Raw genomic sequence first — 15,833 nt, forward strand, 5'->3', positions numbered from 1 at the left:
GGATGCAACCACGAGGCCAACAGCAACTTTGAAAAAGCTACAGAGTTCAATATTTGTGATGGTGGAAAATCACAACAATATTCTAGTCACCTCACCAAACTGGCCTGTATTGCAGAGTGGCAAGAAAAATGACTAATATACTGTATGCATCTCAATCCCTAAGTGGAGTTTGCAACAAAGCATTTAAGTGATACTACAAACATGCATCATAAGGTTTTGTGGTTAGACAAGACAGAACTGAAACCTTTTGGTCTGAATGCAAATTGTTACATCTTTGGCACAAACCTAAAACAGCACGTCAATATTCAACCCTATCCCTACTGTCAAGTATGTTGGTGAAAGAGTTATGTTATGGGGTTGCTCCTCATCAGCAGGAACTTGGAAGCCTCTCAAGATGTCAATCTCTGTACCAAAGAATAGGCAAATCTTAAAGAAAGACCTCCTTCAGTTTGCTTGAGACCTAAGACTGGAATAAAAAAATCACCTTTCAGCAGGACCATGACCAAAGCACAAGACTGAAACTAACTACAGTTTATCAGAGCAGCTTACAGTATAAGAAGAAAACGAATGTCCTTGTAACTCAACAAAATGTGACAAATTGGGGTGACTGCCATATTGCAGTACACTGTATTTGTATCTATCCAAGTAATTTCTAATCTCTTCCAATTCCTGTGCCTTGTGATGGATGGGATGCCAGTCCATCACAGGGCAGATAGAGACACAAACCTAAACAGGCACATTCCAGGGCCAATTTTCCCAGAAGCCAATAAACCTAGAGTATGTACAATATGTTATTTGACTGTGGGAGGATACTGGAGCACCCAGAGGAAACTAACACGAACACGGCGAGAACATTCAAACTCTACCTAAATAGCACTCCAGGACCAGAGTTGAACCCAGAATCCCAGCACTGTGAGGCAGCAAAGCTAAACACTGCACCACAGTGCTGCCCCTGTACATTTATACTATATTACATAATATTTTAGTATGCATATTGTATATACAGAGTGTTATATAATCTCACAAAAAAAGGCTTAAAGGAACATCAAAACTTCATTTCAGTTAATCTATGCAAATTACATTGGAAGAAAGGAGGCCAACCACTTCAGTTCCCAAGAAAGAGTAGAAGATAACTGTTTGACTGATGTTTCCACAACATACTGAAGCTTAGGGCTTATGCAGGTATACAGCTATGTAAACATCTCCAGCAAAAGTATACGTATCTAGATACACATCTGACATTGATTTAAATTTTAATTAGATTAGGATGATTCATACAGACCAGTTTTCTGGAAGAAGCCAGCAGATAACTATCTTTTACTAGGGAAGTGATCTCATAGATCAACTGTATATAGATGTGAACAGCTACATAAATGAATACAAAAGAAACTTGTTTTTTTCTTAATTATTTCATTCAGTTTAAACACTAGTAATAAAGTCAAATTTTGGTGTACTACAATTAGGGTAATTACAGTTATGACAATTGTTATTCTTGCATATAAGTGTATGTATTTATAAATGCATATACAGTACTCTCAGATGTTTTATGCTTTATGATAGCTCTTTCTCTTTATTTTGTCAAAGGGGACACAAAGATCAATTCCGAGTTCCTTCAACGTCATACTGTATCTTACAATTCTTATTATTCTGTAACAGTGCTCTTTCTTGTGAGTTATGACTAGAAATCAGCAAATGATGTTTTCTTTTTAAAAAACAGCACAACTAACGGGTTTAAAATAAATTATTCAAAAATATAATTTTAGATACATTTTAAAACACAGGAAGAAAGATATGAATATTCAACAAACAGTGTGGAGTAAGCCTAAAATGGCAGACTGCTTTAAAGTATTAATACTTCAGTGCTGCTTCAGGAAAAAATGTGCGTACGGCTGTGTTTTAAGTCATCCTAAAGCTTGAGGACTCTAAGAAATGTAAGATGTTTCTAAAAGATGACAAAAAGGGGAAAATGGTCCAATATTATCACCCTTTACGGATAATGGTTTTCTCCAATAATACTACAGTTTATATTCAGTATATGTACACAGTACTATATATACTGTATGAATACAATGCCTTGGAAAAATTTAAGATATTCCACAGTTTGCACATTTTGTTGCTTTAAACTTGCAGTCATGACACTCTGTAGTAGCAGTTAAGATTTATATATCTACAGTAGCACCTACATATGGAAAGCAAAAATTTAAACAAAAAGAAGTAAATAAATAATGTGAAAGAAAACTGGAATCCATAATTGCATGAATATTTAATCCCTTTGCTGTGGAAAAGTTAATTTATGTGCACAAAATTACCTTAATGAGTCAGATGAGGTAATAAGTTGAGTTGCCTTTGCACACAATAATAACATTCATTCACAGGATCTCATAATTAATACATATGATTCTGCAAAGTTCATGAACTTCAAAGATTCAACCATGAAGACCAAGGTTCTTTGAAAACAACTTAAGCATAAAGTTGTAGATAGGCACAGACCACAAGAATGGCGTAAAACCCTCAATATCTTTTTAACCATGGTGAAGTCAATCACTAAAATGGGAAGATGTATTGTACCACCCGCCTACAACACCGCCTAGATCAAGCTGTCCCTCCAAATTACTTGTCAAGGAGAATGTTTAACAATACCACTGTGAAGCCAAGAGCATCTTTTTCATATTTCATGAAATATGATGAAAAATGAAAAAAATGTTCTTGAGTCAAAGCTGGCCTGTACTGAACAAAGAAAACAATTTTCAACAAAGCATTTAATAGTGCAAATGTGACTAAATGTTTTGTGGTCAGAAAATGCAAAACTAGAACAGTTTGAGTTAAAGGCAAAAATGTTACATTCAGTGAAAACAATGTAGTAAAACATCCAGTCAACACCATTCCTTAGTTAAGCATGCTGGTGCCAACATCATTGTGTGAGGATGTTTCTCCTCACTAGGGTTTAGAATTCTTCTTACGAATACAGGAAAAATGGGCAGAGCAAGGTACAGGCAATTACCAGTGGAAAACTGCTAAAGACTTAAAACCAAAGAGGAAATTCACCTGCAGTAAGACAGTGATTAAACAAGGCCAAAGCTGCACTGAAATGGCTGAAGAAGAAAGTATATACTGTATGGGTTGAGTTTCCCATTCAATCTTCTCACTTGAATCGTATTGAGAATTGGTGAAAAGGCTTGAAAACTGCCGTGCACAAATGATCCCCAAATCACCTGAGAAAGCTTGAACAAAAAAATTACGTGCAAAGTTGTTACAGACTTACCCCATAAAGCATGCAGCTATAATTGCCGATTCTGTCAGATATTGAGTTCACTATTCTGAATACTTCCACAATCAACATATTTCACTTTTTCTATTTAGCTTTTGCTGCCATTTACTGTAACTTATCTTACCCTTAGAAGTCTTCAGTTTGAGCACTCAGCTTTTGAGTAAAATATTAAGCTTTAAAACTTATAATTTTACAAAAAGGGGCTCCGTAGGAAGGGTGTGAATATGTTTGCAAGGCACTGTATACTTGTATCACACAAAAACAGCATCTACACTTTGTTCTACAATGCACATTTTACAGCATAGAATGTGTACTGAAAAAGACGAGACAAATGAATAGAGTTTGTTAATTTTAATTTGATATTACACATAAAAAAACAAAACTCTTTTTGTGCTTTAGAAAAGACAAATAAGAATAAAGAGCTCTGCTGTAAAACAAACAAAATATGTAATTAAATATGCCAGTTTTAAAAATTTGGTGACCCCAGCCATTGAAAATTGTGTGTAATTGAATCGTCAGCATTGACTTTGAATTTCACTGGCACAAAATATCGAATGAGTTGAGGGAGTTTAGAATTGTTGTGTCTACATAGTCACTTTCAAGATACAAGGGGAAAACTCCAAATTTTTATTTAACTTAAAAGCAGGAATAGTGGTGCTTTAAAAGAGCACCAATGTTTCAGAAACATCATGTCATTATGTGGTTTTAAAAAAATATTTGAATTGGCATTAATAGCATTTTACTACAGTAATTTCTCAAGAACAGCAGTTTCTGTCTGGTGTGTTTGATGTCTGTTTAAAAAAAATGAAGCATTATTATTATTATTATTATTTATTATTATTATAATAAATGAAAAGCATTTGGCTTGATTTCTTACATAGCCCATGAAATGTTAGCTGTGTGCTCCTTTGCTTTCATTCGAAGAACTGCTATACTAGAGGATCTCCTCTCAAACTCAGGTTTTGTTTCAAATGCATGTCCATTAGGAGTCGTAGAGAGTAAAGAGTCAGTAAAAAAGTTGTTGAGAGAAACATGGCTAAATTGGTTTTGCTGGTTAGGAAATCCCACATATCCATGGTCACTCCGGGGTGAATGTGGGTATGATGACATGCAGGGAGAAGAGTCACGTGGTATCATGCATGAAGAAACCACAGAACCACTCGGGGCTGGTCCTGTCCACAAGTTGTTTTGAATCTGAGATGAATAAACAAAGCATCTATTAACATTTTCATCTAGAAACATTGGAGATTTTATTTTGAAATTTGTGTTATTATATTGTTGGCATGTGTTTCTTCTTTATCTTTAAAGTTCAATATATTATATTGAAGTGGATATATGGTGCCTCCAGTTAGTACCAATGAACCATGCTCAGATACCAAAAAAGCAATGTATGTTTTTGCAATGAAAATCATCTACTGTATGTATGCAGAAATATATGCAAGTTTTTATTTGTATGTAACACATGCAGTAGAGCGTCTAGGTTCTGCAACAGGACATTTCAATTTGAAAGGAACCTATATTTTGTAGCTGGTAACTATTTTCTGATTAATATTATGAACTTTTTCAATGTTAATTATTTGACTTCATTTAAAGGCAAAGTAATGAATTTTACAGGATGTCTACTGTGAAAGTATTGTTTTAATAATGTTAGTAATAATAACACAGGTCTTTGGGTTAATGCTGGCATTTATGTAGACCTATAATTACGTTTATTAATTAAAAGTAATTTTTGACTATGAATTTAAATTTAGCTCACTGTCCTGGTTGTTGAAGACCAATCAAGGCCAAAAATAGCAAATAAGGATTCTGAACCAAGGATGGGATACAATCCATTAATACTAACACTAAATAACTTATTTGATTCAAAGACATTCTTAAGTTTAAAAAATTCTATATATGTGAGGTAAATCTTGTCTTGAACAACATTTCTGTGGTCTGATAAAAAAAAAATCAGAATATTTATTTGTATTATTAGAATGAAATTAATCTTTCATGATGTTTTGATGAGTTCCATTTATAACAGATTTGTAATAGATCCTCTTTCTTACTTTTTGTTTTTTTTAATTTAAGAATTCAAAAAAGGTGAGGCAAAATGACTAAATTACAGTACCTTCAGAGGCACTTTTACCACAACTGTTCACTCCCTTCTTGTCATAAATTAATGATATACGATAAAATAGTGACATAGAAAATAAGAAATAATACTGTGCTTCCATAGAAAGCAAGAAAACTCATAAATTGTTTTCTCGACAAAACTGAGAACTGCCGTCGGCTGTCTAAAATGAAAATAAACTGCTTCAAACTACAACCTGAAGGACCATAAAGGTTACTTACTGTATATTTTTACAGAAATACTTTTGTTGTAGGAACTATGCCTTTTTTTCCTAAGATATTCAACAAATGTTCTTAAAATTAACTTTCTAGTACATTGTGTTTGCAGAGATTTAATTCTGATTTTGCTTATAAGGGGAGTTGCTAATAGAAATAAAACATACGGTAACACAAATGATACCTTAACTGCTTATATTCCACTTGTGGTATGATTTGTTCCCATTAATTACTGGTGCAAACCGAAATAAACATTTAACTGAGCATACTGAAAACGTTAACGATTATTTAGGTGAAGCAAAAAATCGCACTTTCAATATCTTACTAATTATAAACTCCTAATAAGTCAACGAAAAGAAACTCATTTAAGGCTACATTGACAGATTCTTTCGTGAAATAATTTAAACAGCTTATTTCGCGTTTGTGTGGCACTTAAAATATCAAACAAAAGCCTGTCAATGGTGTTTTTATTTGAAAGGGTATTAATCTTAAATTAAAAATCTCAAAGCATACAGTAGCAAGTAGAGCACGCACGTACACTACAAACCAAATACTGACGTTTGTTATCGCTTAAAACAAACCCTGCTTGTTACAGCAAGACACAGTATATCCAGGGCACTGACACAAAACCAATAATAGGAAAAAAAACTACAGTACCTGTGAGTAACCGTCCGCCCTTGGCAAGACCGATATGTCGTAGGTAGCTGCGAAGTGGCTTTTTGCTTGTTGAATCTGGCCATAGCGCTCTCTTTTTCTCCATTTAGCTCTTCTGTTCTGAAACCACACCTACAAAATAGTAAAAAATTAAAAATAAATCAATGTATCTTACCGATATAATGCATGAAAACATCGATAGAACCGTATACACAGCTGTCACAGCTTTCAAGTCTGCATGTCACTTCAAGTGTTTAAATCACCCATTCCTAATCGTTTAAATTATTCCTGACAGTATAACGTCATTACATATATAATTATAGTTTACATTTACAAAATGTTCCCAAAATGTTTTGGCTATTTTATTAGTTGTTGGGTCTTTTTTTTTTTTTTTGCATTAGGCCTATGTAATTTCTTGATTTGTAAACCGCAGAACAGAAGAAAAATTAAATTTAGCAAGAGAAACCAGAAGAAACGTCTTCAAAAACGCCATCCTTTCTTACTCTATAGTCTAAATGTTGAAATTATTAGTTACATCGACAATTATTATCTTCGTTATCTTTAAAAGACATTAACTCAGGTCACCTGTACTCTAGCTTCTGTGAGTTCCGTTCTCATCGCCAGCTGTTCCCTCACGTAAACATCTGGATAGTGAGTTTTCTGGAAAACCTTTTCGAGTTCTTCCAGCTGTATGCTAGTAAATGTTGTTCTATGCCGCCTCTTCTTGCTGCTGGACACGTTGCTGTCGCACTTCTCGTTGATGTCGTCCAAGTCAGGTTTCTCCTGGCCCTGAGTTGCCGGTGATACTCTCAGGTTGCAGCAATTCTCCATTGACCTTCCTAGATCTGTGTGGAGACTTTCCTCCTCAGATTTAGGAACTCCGTAGTTCGCTAAGAAAGTAATACACATTTCGAAATGTTCCATTAAGTATTCGCATTTTTCTCTTTACTTTTTATTAAGAAAATAATGCTAAATTATGAATGCTAATGAACATGTTTAATCAAAGTACAACTGATACAACAAAGTACAATATCCACAGAATGACTAAAGTGACAGGAAAACCACAAAAATCTTCAGGGGGGAATCGGCAATATAAGAATATTTGATCGCGTATACAGTAACCTGGTAGATGCATATTTCATTACATCCTGACAGATGCCGTGAGAACCTGGGTCTGAGAGGAAGCAATAAACATTGTTCATGTACTTGTAAGCATACTTGTATAAATCCACTTACATTTTACATGTTACAGGAAGTCAAAGTCTGTAAGATGTTTTACATTGAATTACAAAGGAAAATTACAGCTGAGATTTTTCCGAAATTGGTAAAACACAATGACAAAACGAAACACTCCTAAAATCCATCAAAAAGAAAAAACAATCTTTCGTCCTTTTTTACTTTGTGCATTCGTGCCTTGAGAAAGCCTTGCTATTTCAAAGAGTAGCTAAAGTATTTAAACTCTTTCCATAAACAGAACGTCAGAGCCTTTTGAAATCTTGTGTAACCTGTTTCAGAGAGGTTTTCTTGTTGCGTGTTACTGCAGTTAAGATCCCTTCTTATGTTGTATCTAAATTAAGTTTGAGAAGTAAACGACAGTTAAATTCACTTCCTGAATGAAAGGGCTGCTTATTTAATTAATCATTAATGACATTAATTGATTGATCCCTGTCCCGCAGTTTTGCTTTGAAATGCAGGAAAATTCTGAAAATATCGTCCTAGGTATACAGTACATATTTGGCGAAGTGTCACCAGTTGTAATGCAAACCAGATATTAAATACCAGGTATCACTTCATATTTATGATTTAAATTATACAAATATTTATACAAAGTGTAAGTGTGTCAAATATTGTGCTATTACTACATATTTAATTAGAGTAAGGTTTAATTAATTTCACTGCAATCTTTATATTCAGTAACACTTACATTATAGTACATCATTTAATAAAACATGGTAAAACACATACTGTATTTGAAGGCCTAAAACAAGGCCTATCAATGCGCATCAAGTGTTACATAAATAAACAACTATACTGAATATACTGTACACAAGTAAAAATATTTCTAGTATGGTAACTGCATCACATATTCACTTGATGACCATAACAAATTGTACTGGTTTGGAAATATGAATAGTGTATTGTTCTTTATAAATAGCATGCAAGAAAAAAAAAACATTTTATCCCTGGAATATTGCCTCCAAAACAGTTAAGGGGAGTAGAACACAATGAAAAAAGAAACTATTATATGATTGTGCTTTGATGTTAACATGCATAACAGTTAAAAAGCTGAATAGAAACGACTACAGCAAGTGACCTGCTGTACAAAATAAACATAAATTAAGAGTCATAGAAAAATTAAGTTGAAAAAATTTCTTACTAATAATTATCATACAAAAAGAATAAGAAGTTAGAAAAAAATACTTCTTCAAACAGTTTACCACCAATCTTACGTCCGATTGGATACACTGGTAATGAAAGCGAGTGTCTCACCGTTTTGGTCCTTACAAGGTGATGATCTTTCGAGTCGTCCTTGGTGATCATTGTTCTGAAGATTAAAGGCCTGCCCGCATTTGAGTGAGGTCTTGTTATAGAACTGTACACTCTCTAAGCTTTCCATAACTTGATCCAGCGTGCCTCCCGATCCAATGTAGAAATCATTGCCTTTAACCGCTTGGCTCTTCATAGAAAACTTCTCATTCATATATTCCATAATCATCTATTGGCCTACTGCTTTCTCGATGCTCGATAACTTGGCGCATGAGATAAATGTTCTGTTTAAGTTTTTATAACGGCAATATGTTTCCCAGATCTTTTGTTTGCAAAGGTTGTTAATTTGTCTTGTCTCGCTGTAAACTGAGGCTTCTTTTTATATCACGAAGCCCAACGCATTCCCTAAAGTAGCCTCCCAACTTCTAATGAATATGGAAAAGTTAAGACTCCTCCCAGACACCAAATCCAAGCTAAACAGGACTTAAGTGATAGTAAAACGATTTGAAATAAAAGGAACTATTAAATTGACTTTCATTTGCAACATATGTTGTGACATTCCATGTAAAAAAACGTGTGATGATTTATGAACTCCTCGTAATGAATAGCCTTGCTAATTGATTGGAGATTTTGAAAAGTCGAAAGCTAATTGAAACACAACATTTACATTATCCAAATAATCTAAACCATACCACAAGTCACAGGGAACGGTATTAATTTAAATATAACCACACACGTTCTGAATGTAAAAAAGACCAGCTTGTTTCATGATTTAAACATACATATTTTATTAATGTAGACCTTTCAAGTATTTTGCAGACATTAACTATTACTTTAAATAAGACTTTTGAGAGATGTCGAATACAGTTATGTTTTATATTCTCAAGATAATGTAATTTGCTAATTGCACATACAGTAAGATGCTTACTGTAAACAATGTATACAGATCCAAAGAATTGACATTACCGTATACTCTATTCTGTATACCTAGAATCATAACTATTACATGTGTTTGACAGAAACGTCTTGGCTCGACTACTTTGTAATCGCCCCATTTATTTTATTAATGATTTCGTTTATGTTACTGTATTGTACCACCACGGTTGTTTGGGTGAACCCTTAGCAAATAATAATAATTTTATAATCATCACAGATATTCCTCGTTTTACAACAGTGGTTTGAGTGCACGGCCGGTTTTTATTCCAAAAATTCCGAAAAACAAGAACTCTCCGCTAATTTAATTTGTGTAAAAAACAGGGAAAAATGGTGAAACCTTTGTATTCAGGAATACCGCAACATTTTATTTTATAATTTAGCAAATGTCATTATATTCTTAAAATAGATTTCCAGTTCTATGAAATAAAATTTTATAAACAAAACGTTCTTCTACTTTAATTTGTTAGTTCTGTTGATCTGAAGTGACTGTAAACTTTAAAACAAATGTCTTTTTTAACGACAACAACAAAAACAACAACAACAACAACAACAACAATAATAATAATAATAATGGCATAATGTACGGAACCTGTTGCGTATCTTTAAAAAAGATTCCTTGAAAATAAGGACAACCTGTGAAGAACACAAATCACCTAAAATAACAAAAAAAAAATAAAACCTCCATGATACTGCATGTCGGCACTTTTGTCAGTTTTATTCAGCGCTTCATTTATACGGTTAAGCACAAAAACTTTAAAGTTGAAGTTAAACGGAACGATTTTCTGGAACGCGTTTTATGTCTTTTCTTAACATATACAGTCATTTTACATAAATGGTTCATTTAAAACACTGACTTGCAAGCACAGACCGGATGGTAGATTTTCTTTTTAAAAAAGATTATGTCGTCTAAGTAAAAGCAAAAAGCAAAAAAAAGTTTCAAAACGAACCATTGAGGTTAAAGCTAAAATTGTTATTGACATCAGTTGAGCTTGTTTCGTGTTCCAATAGTCAACAATGTTAATTAAATTTCACCAAGAATCCGTGGAACTTTAAAAGTTTGCCACAAACTTTAAATAACACGGAACCAGAGGATCACTCGTATTTCCATTAAACAAAAGTAGCCTCGAAATAATGTTTTACATCAATCGTTTAAAACACAGAAGTAATATATACATTTAATAGTTATGTTTTATGTTGTTGAATTTATTTGCTTTAATATTCATAATATTTGAACAATAGAGGTAAAATGCATTCAATGACCAAAACATCTTAAACAAATACGCGCAGCACTTGAAAGCATACCATACCCGAGATTAAATTTACTGAATCAATAACTCAGTTAACTCGTCAATCAATCCACATACTGTATAATGGCAATAATAACAGAATACACCACCCATTCAACTTACAAAGAAATAAAGACAAGAAAACAGAAATCGTTAGATACAATTTAATTTTTAAGTAAACCTCACCTGCCTTGTGATTTCCTCTGGGTACAGACACCAGTAGATATCCAGTATCCATGGGATTTTAGAACAGCATAACTGAAGATATAGTTTGAAACCATGGCCTTTCTAGAATAACCACGTTGAAGTGTTCATACTATAATCACGAACCACTGCTTGCTCTACCAAGGACACAAGACCAGCAAATACTCACAGTGGTTTTGGGCATGTACAAATTAGAGAAAAACCTACAGCACATCAGTGGAAGGATAACTAAAATTATCAGCAAGTTTTCAGTAATATTATACATTAAGGTCTGGGAAAAAAAAACCAACAAGCATTACTTTGTAGAAATACAACCACATTTAAATTGGTTATCTAAAATCTGCTAGTTTTAGGCTTGGACACTTTCTTTTCAAGATCTTTTTCATCGTATTTTTGTTGTATATAGTAACAGGATCAGGATTAATAAGGGTTGTAGTCAAATTTAATTTTTGTGATTGTCAAATATATGTAATCAAATACTTTCAACAACTTTATTTTCAAAGATGTGATGTAAACTTCCCAACACTGATATATTCACATTCTGTCATTGAAGTATAAGGTTTGTAAATATTTATATATGCATATATATATGCATATATATGACCACAAAAGCTGAATATGGATTGTAATGTTATACCTTTATGCTTTCTTAAAATAATTTTATGTAATTATAATAATGCAAACACTGTATTTGAACAAAATCCTCTTTAATAAACCATCTCAGAATATAACTTCAATACTGAAGCAACATGTGATTAGAGTCTATACTATGTTTCCTCTTTTGTTAAATAATATATTGAGACTGAAAGAGACATTGATTCAGATTTGTCAAGGATCTAATTATTAAATTGGTTATAGTGGTTTATTTTACTTTTTGATGTACATAAAAAATGTCTAACATTATATTTAGTGTGCAGGCTTAGACAAGTACAGACATCATGAAATCATACTGTATTATTATTATTATTATCATCATCATCATCAACAACAACAACATCATCATCCTTGGATGATTAGTATTGCAGCCAATGCTGATGAACAGTACATTTACTCTGGGTTTCAGTGTTTAGATTATTGGCCATTTGACAGAACCAAGAGAGATCAAGAAACCAAGCAAAGTAAATAGATGTCAAGACTGAATCATTTTTGAAATCCCTGTTCATGCTGGACCATACACAGCACTGAAGAAATATGGGTACAGCAAATAGAATGCCTTCTGGTGTCACCTTATGCTGTATTCAAAATAATAAAGTATTTACATTTCGTGTGAACAAGGTTAGCAATTCTTTTGTTTTTCTGCCATAGATAACTCTTCCATTCGTCTGTTTTCTTACTGCTTCATTTAATACAGCATCATGGGGGAGCCAGACCCTATCTCTCCAAACAATGGGAGCAAGGCAGATTCACCTTGGACGAGACTCCAGTCCGTCGTATAGCACACACAGAGACAGATACGCACACGCTGATACCAGGGACAATTTTCCCAAAAGCTAACCAATCTACCAGTATGCCTTTGGATCATGGGAGGAAATTACAGTCAGAGAAAACCCATGCGAACATGGGGAGAACATACTGTACAAACTACACAGATAGCACACTAGGTCTGGAAATGAACATCCAGTGCTGCGAGGCAGTAGTGCTAACCACTGCATCGCTGTGCCATCCTAGATAACTCTTTTCTTATATAAAATCAATCTGCTTCAAAGTTGGATAGTAGTCTTAAGACAGAGACTGTCAGGAAACCTTCTCTTACCCTAGTATAATTTAGCATAACCTTGCACTTAGCATACCATATAATCCATTTTAAACATGATCTTATAACATACTGGACACAACACCAGATGAAGATTGTTCATGACCCACTCTGTCAAAAACATAAGTAGTCACTACTTGCCTACATGTTTTGGGAGTGTTCTTTAACTGAGCACTTTTGGATGTAGAAGACTATGTTTTCAGATATGACTGGCGTTATCACTGAAACCTCTACTCAAACTTCTACCTCAACCGCTACTGTACATCTCAATGACAATTCTGAAAATTGCTATTAATCTTCAGGCAGGATGATATCTGTTTGCATAAGAACATAAGAAAGGTTACAAATGAGAATAGGCCATTCTGCTCATGTAGCCCACTTGTCAAGAACTCAATCTTACAAATCTGTGTGGAGACAGAGACTCTGGAAAAAAAATAGATATTTACTATGGTTCTCAGTGTCATTATTATGGTATATGCTTTTATGTTGGACCTGATTGTTGGTCTCCCAATGCCCCTTTAGAGCAAGTCTCCATTCTGTTTATTAGCTTTGAAAGTTTAAGGAATTTGATGATCATTTTGTGTCTCTTGAACTGCAAAAATGTTTATAGCTGACATCATAAGATAAAATGCCTTGGAGATTACCCATGAGCGTCTATCAATATCCCTTACAATGCTCCTCTTCCAAGGTCCATAGATTCTTTTGTTAGTGTCACAACCATCAGCGGAGACTTTCTCTGATTTTTCACCTTTTCTTATAATCTGACTTATTATAGTTCTTATTATGTGACATGGATATATTGTACTCTATACTGTACATATCATATACAAATGTCAAGGTTCTCCATTTACATTATGTCAAATTCTCCATTTATATCAAATTTGAAAATAACCAGTAAATACTGCTATCTATTTTAAGAATTGGATTTACATTTTGTACTTAATTTGTAGTTTTGATACAGCAGGTGTTCTTCAAATTAATTTTAGGTAATTAACAAGTCTGAAAATGAATGGGTAGCCAAGATTGTTGTTATATTCTCCACATATTTTTAATAACGAAAAGGCTATAGTGTTACATTTTGTGAATTTTAAGATATAATAATTATGGGGATTACCACAATAAGCATTATGTAATTTATGTATTTAATTTATGTGTATAAATGAATATTACTATAGCTAAGTCTTATCGTTTTTACTACAATAGTCATCAAATTTAAATCCCTCAAAACACTTGCTATCAAAGGAGCTGTTTTTCTTTTAAATCTGACTATATATAAACAATTGAACAGCTGATTCATGCTTTATTATTTCTTTTCTAAGAAGTAAGAGCCATATGATCGAGTTTGTTAAAAGTCAGGGCTTCATCAAATATGTCAGTAAATGTTTATGTGCATATGCCTCACAGTTACTGAAGTAATTAAAACAATAATAAACCTCTGTCATACTTCAATTCCTTCAAGAGTTGTAATGTATTCTGGCATGAAAAATTCCATCAACCCAAAGTGCAGTTGACATTAGTTTGGAAACTGAAATCGTTTGAAATTTCTCTAAGCTAATTCTTAAAAAGCAATAGAAAACTTGAATAAAAATGTCCATATGGTACTCAGTGATAAGAGAGCTACAAATACAGGCAGTGTTTTATTTTTGCAGAGCATTAAGAGTAGTATTTTTTCAAAACCTCCATTTAGAATAAATGGTTGAATTCAAGGCCCAATAATATGTGAAAAGGCACAGCATACAGTAAGTTGCACATAGAAACTAGAAAACTCCAAGCCACTTAAAGCACATCCCAACCCACTTACTGTACATGAATAGTGTGAGTCACAGTAAGAGACTGATGAAAAGGAAAACCAGAATGATACCTACAAATTTTGTAATTCTGTGACCACAAGAATGTTGAAGAGCAACAGTTAGAATTACAGGTTGGTTGCATTTCTCCAAGCAGGTGATGACTGGATGTGGGTGTATAAAGTGTTATGAGGTGAAACTCATTATCAGGTCTCAATGTAATGAAACCTGCCAAATGTCAGGTTGACCAGTGCAATGGTTACCAAGACAAAACAGATGGTATTCTGAAGTCTGCAAACACAATGATAGTCAAAGTGAGTGCAGGAACCTGATTTAGCCATATATTAATTGTAATGTCACTAAAATCATACCTACCACGTTTAGAATAAAAACAACCTAACAGTTTTTGCTCAGGAGCAGATCATGGTACTAGATGAGTATTGACAAAAGAACAAAATGGTGGTCAAGCCGCCTTCCTGGTTTACGCACAAACTCTATTTCACTGTATTTTAATTGCATTGCTCTTCAGTGAACACATGATGTTTGAAGTTAAGTGGTGAAATAACCCTTGCACAAGAGCACTTTGCGTAAGAGACTGCATTTTTCCAAGAAGTTAATGATATGGTATAGGTAGAAGAATTATCACAGCAACTTGTGAGGTTTATATTGAAATGAGGTTTGTTTGTGAAATTTACCAAGTTTTGATTCATTTGTGAGGCAGTTCAGTTGCAAGACAAAATTGCCAGAGCTGTATGTGTTACGGTTCATGTAGTCGTAAGTAGGTTCCCCTTAGACTTACAGTAAGTATGGGCCAACATTTAACTATTGGTATGACTAATAGTGAGTTTAGCTTTATATGTTTTTTTTTTTACTATAGTAAATAATATACTTATGATTAACCTGTATTTATACCACTTACTTTGCAAGTCTGTCTTACAGTGTATATTATTCTCTCATTTGTTTTTGATTATTTCAGATTTTTCTGATTTTTCTGGGATTGGGTATATGGATAAAATTTATGAATTAATATATAATTAATTGGCTTATTTCAACAATGAGTCATTGAGGCTTTTGCAAATCCATTGATTATTGAATTTTAAGATTCAATTTTAAAATAATTTTTAAACTAT

At 33.4% G+C, this 15,833-nt stretch overlaps 1 protein-coding gene across 1 annotated transcript; it reads right to left on the reverse strand.

Annotated features, from left to right (window-relative positions):
* Positions 1-4,141: 4,141 nt before the first annotated feature.
* Positions 4,142-8,966, reverse strand: alx1 (ALX homeobox 1). The gene is made up of 4 exons (XM_088924011.1): positions 8,741-8,966; positions 6,836-7,140; positions 6,254-6,382; positions 4,142-4,462 (listed from the first exon to the last, which is right to left on the reverse strand). The coding sequence occupies exons 1-4, from the start codon at positions 8,964-8,966 to the stop codon at positions 4,142-4,144; spliced, it is 981 nt and encodes a 326-aa protein (XP_088780137.1).
* Positions 8,967-15,833: the final 6,867 nt, after the last annotated feature.

This window comes from Atractosteus spatula, chromosome 8, assembly GCF_055471065.1.
Source record: "Atractosteus spatula isolate fAtrSpa1 chromosome 8, fAtrSpa1.hap1, whole genome shotgun sequence".
Lineage (NCBI taxonomy): Eukaryota > Metazoa > Chordata > Actinopteri > Semionotiformes > Lepisosteidae > Atractosteus > Atractosteus spatula.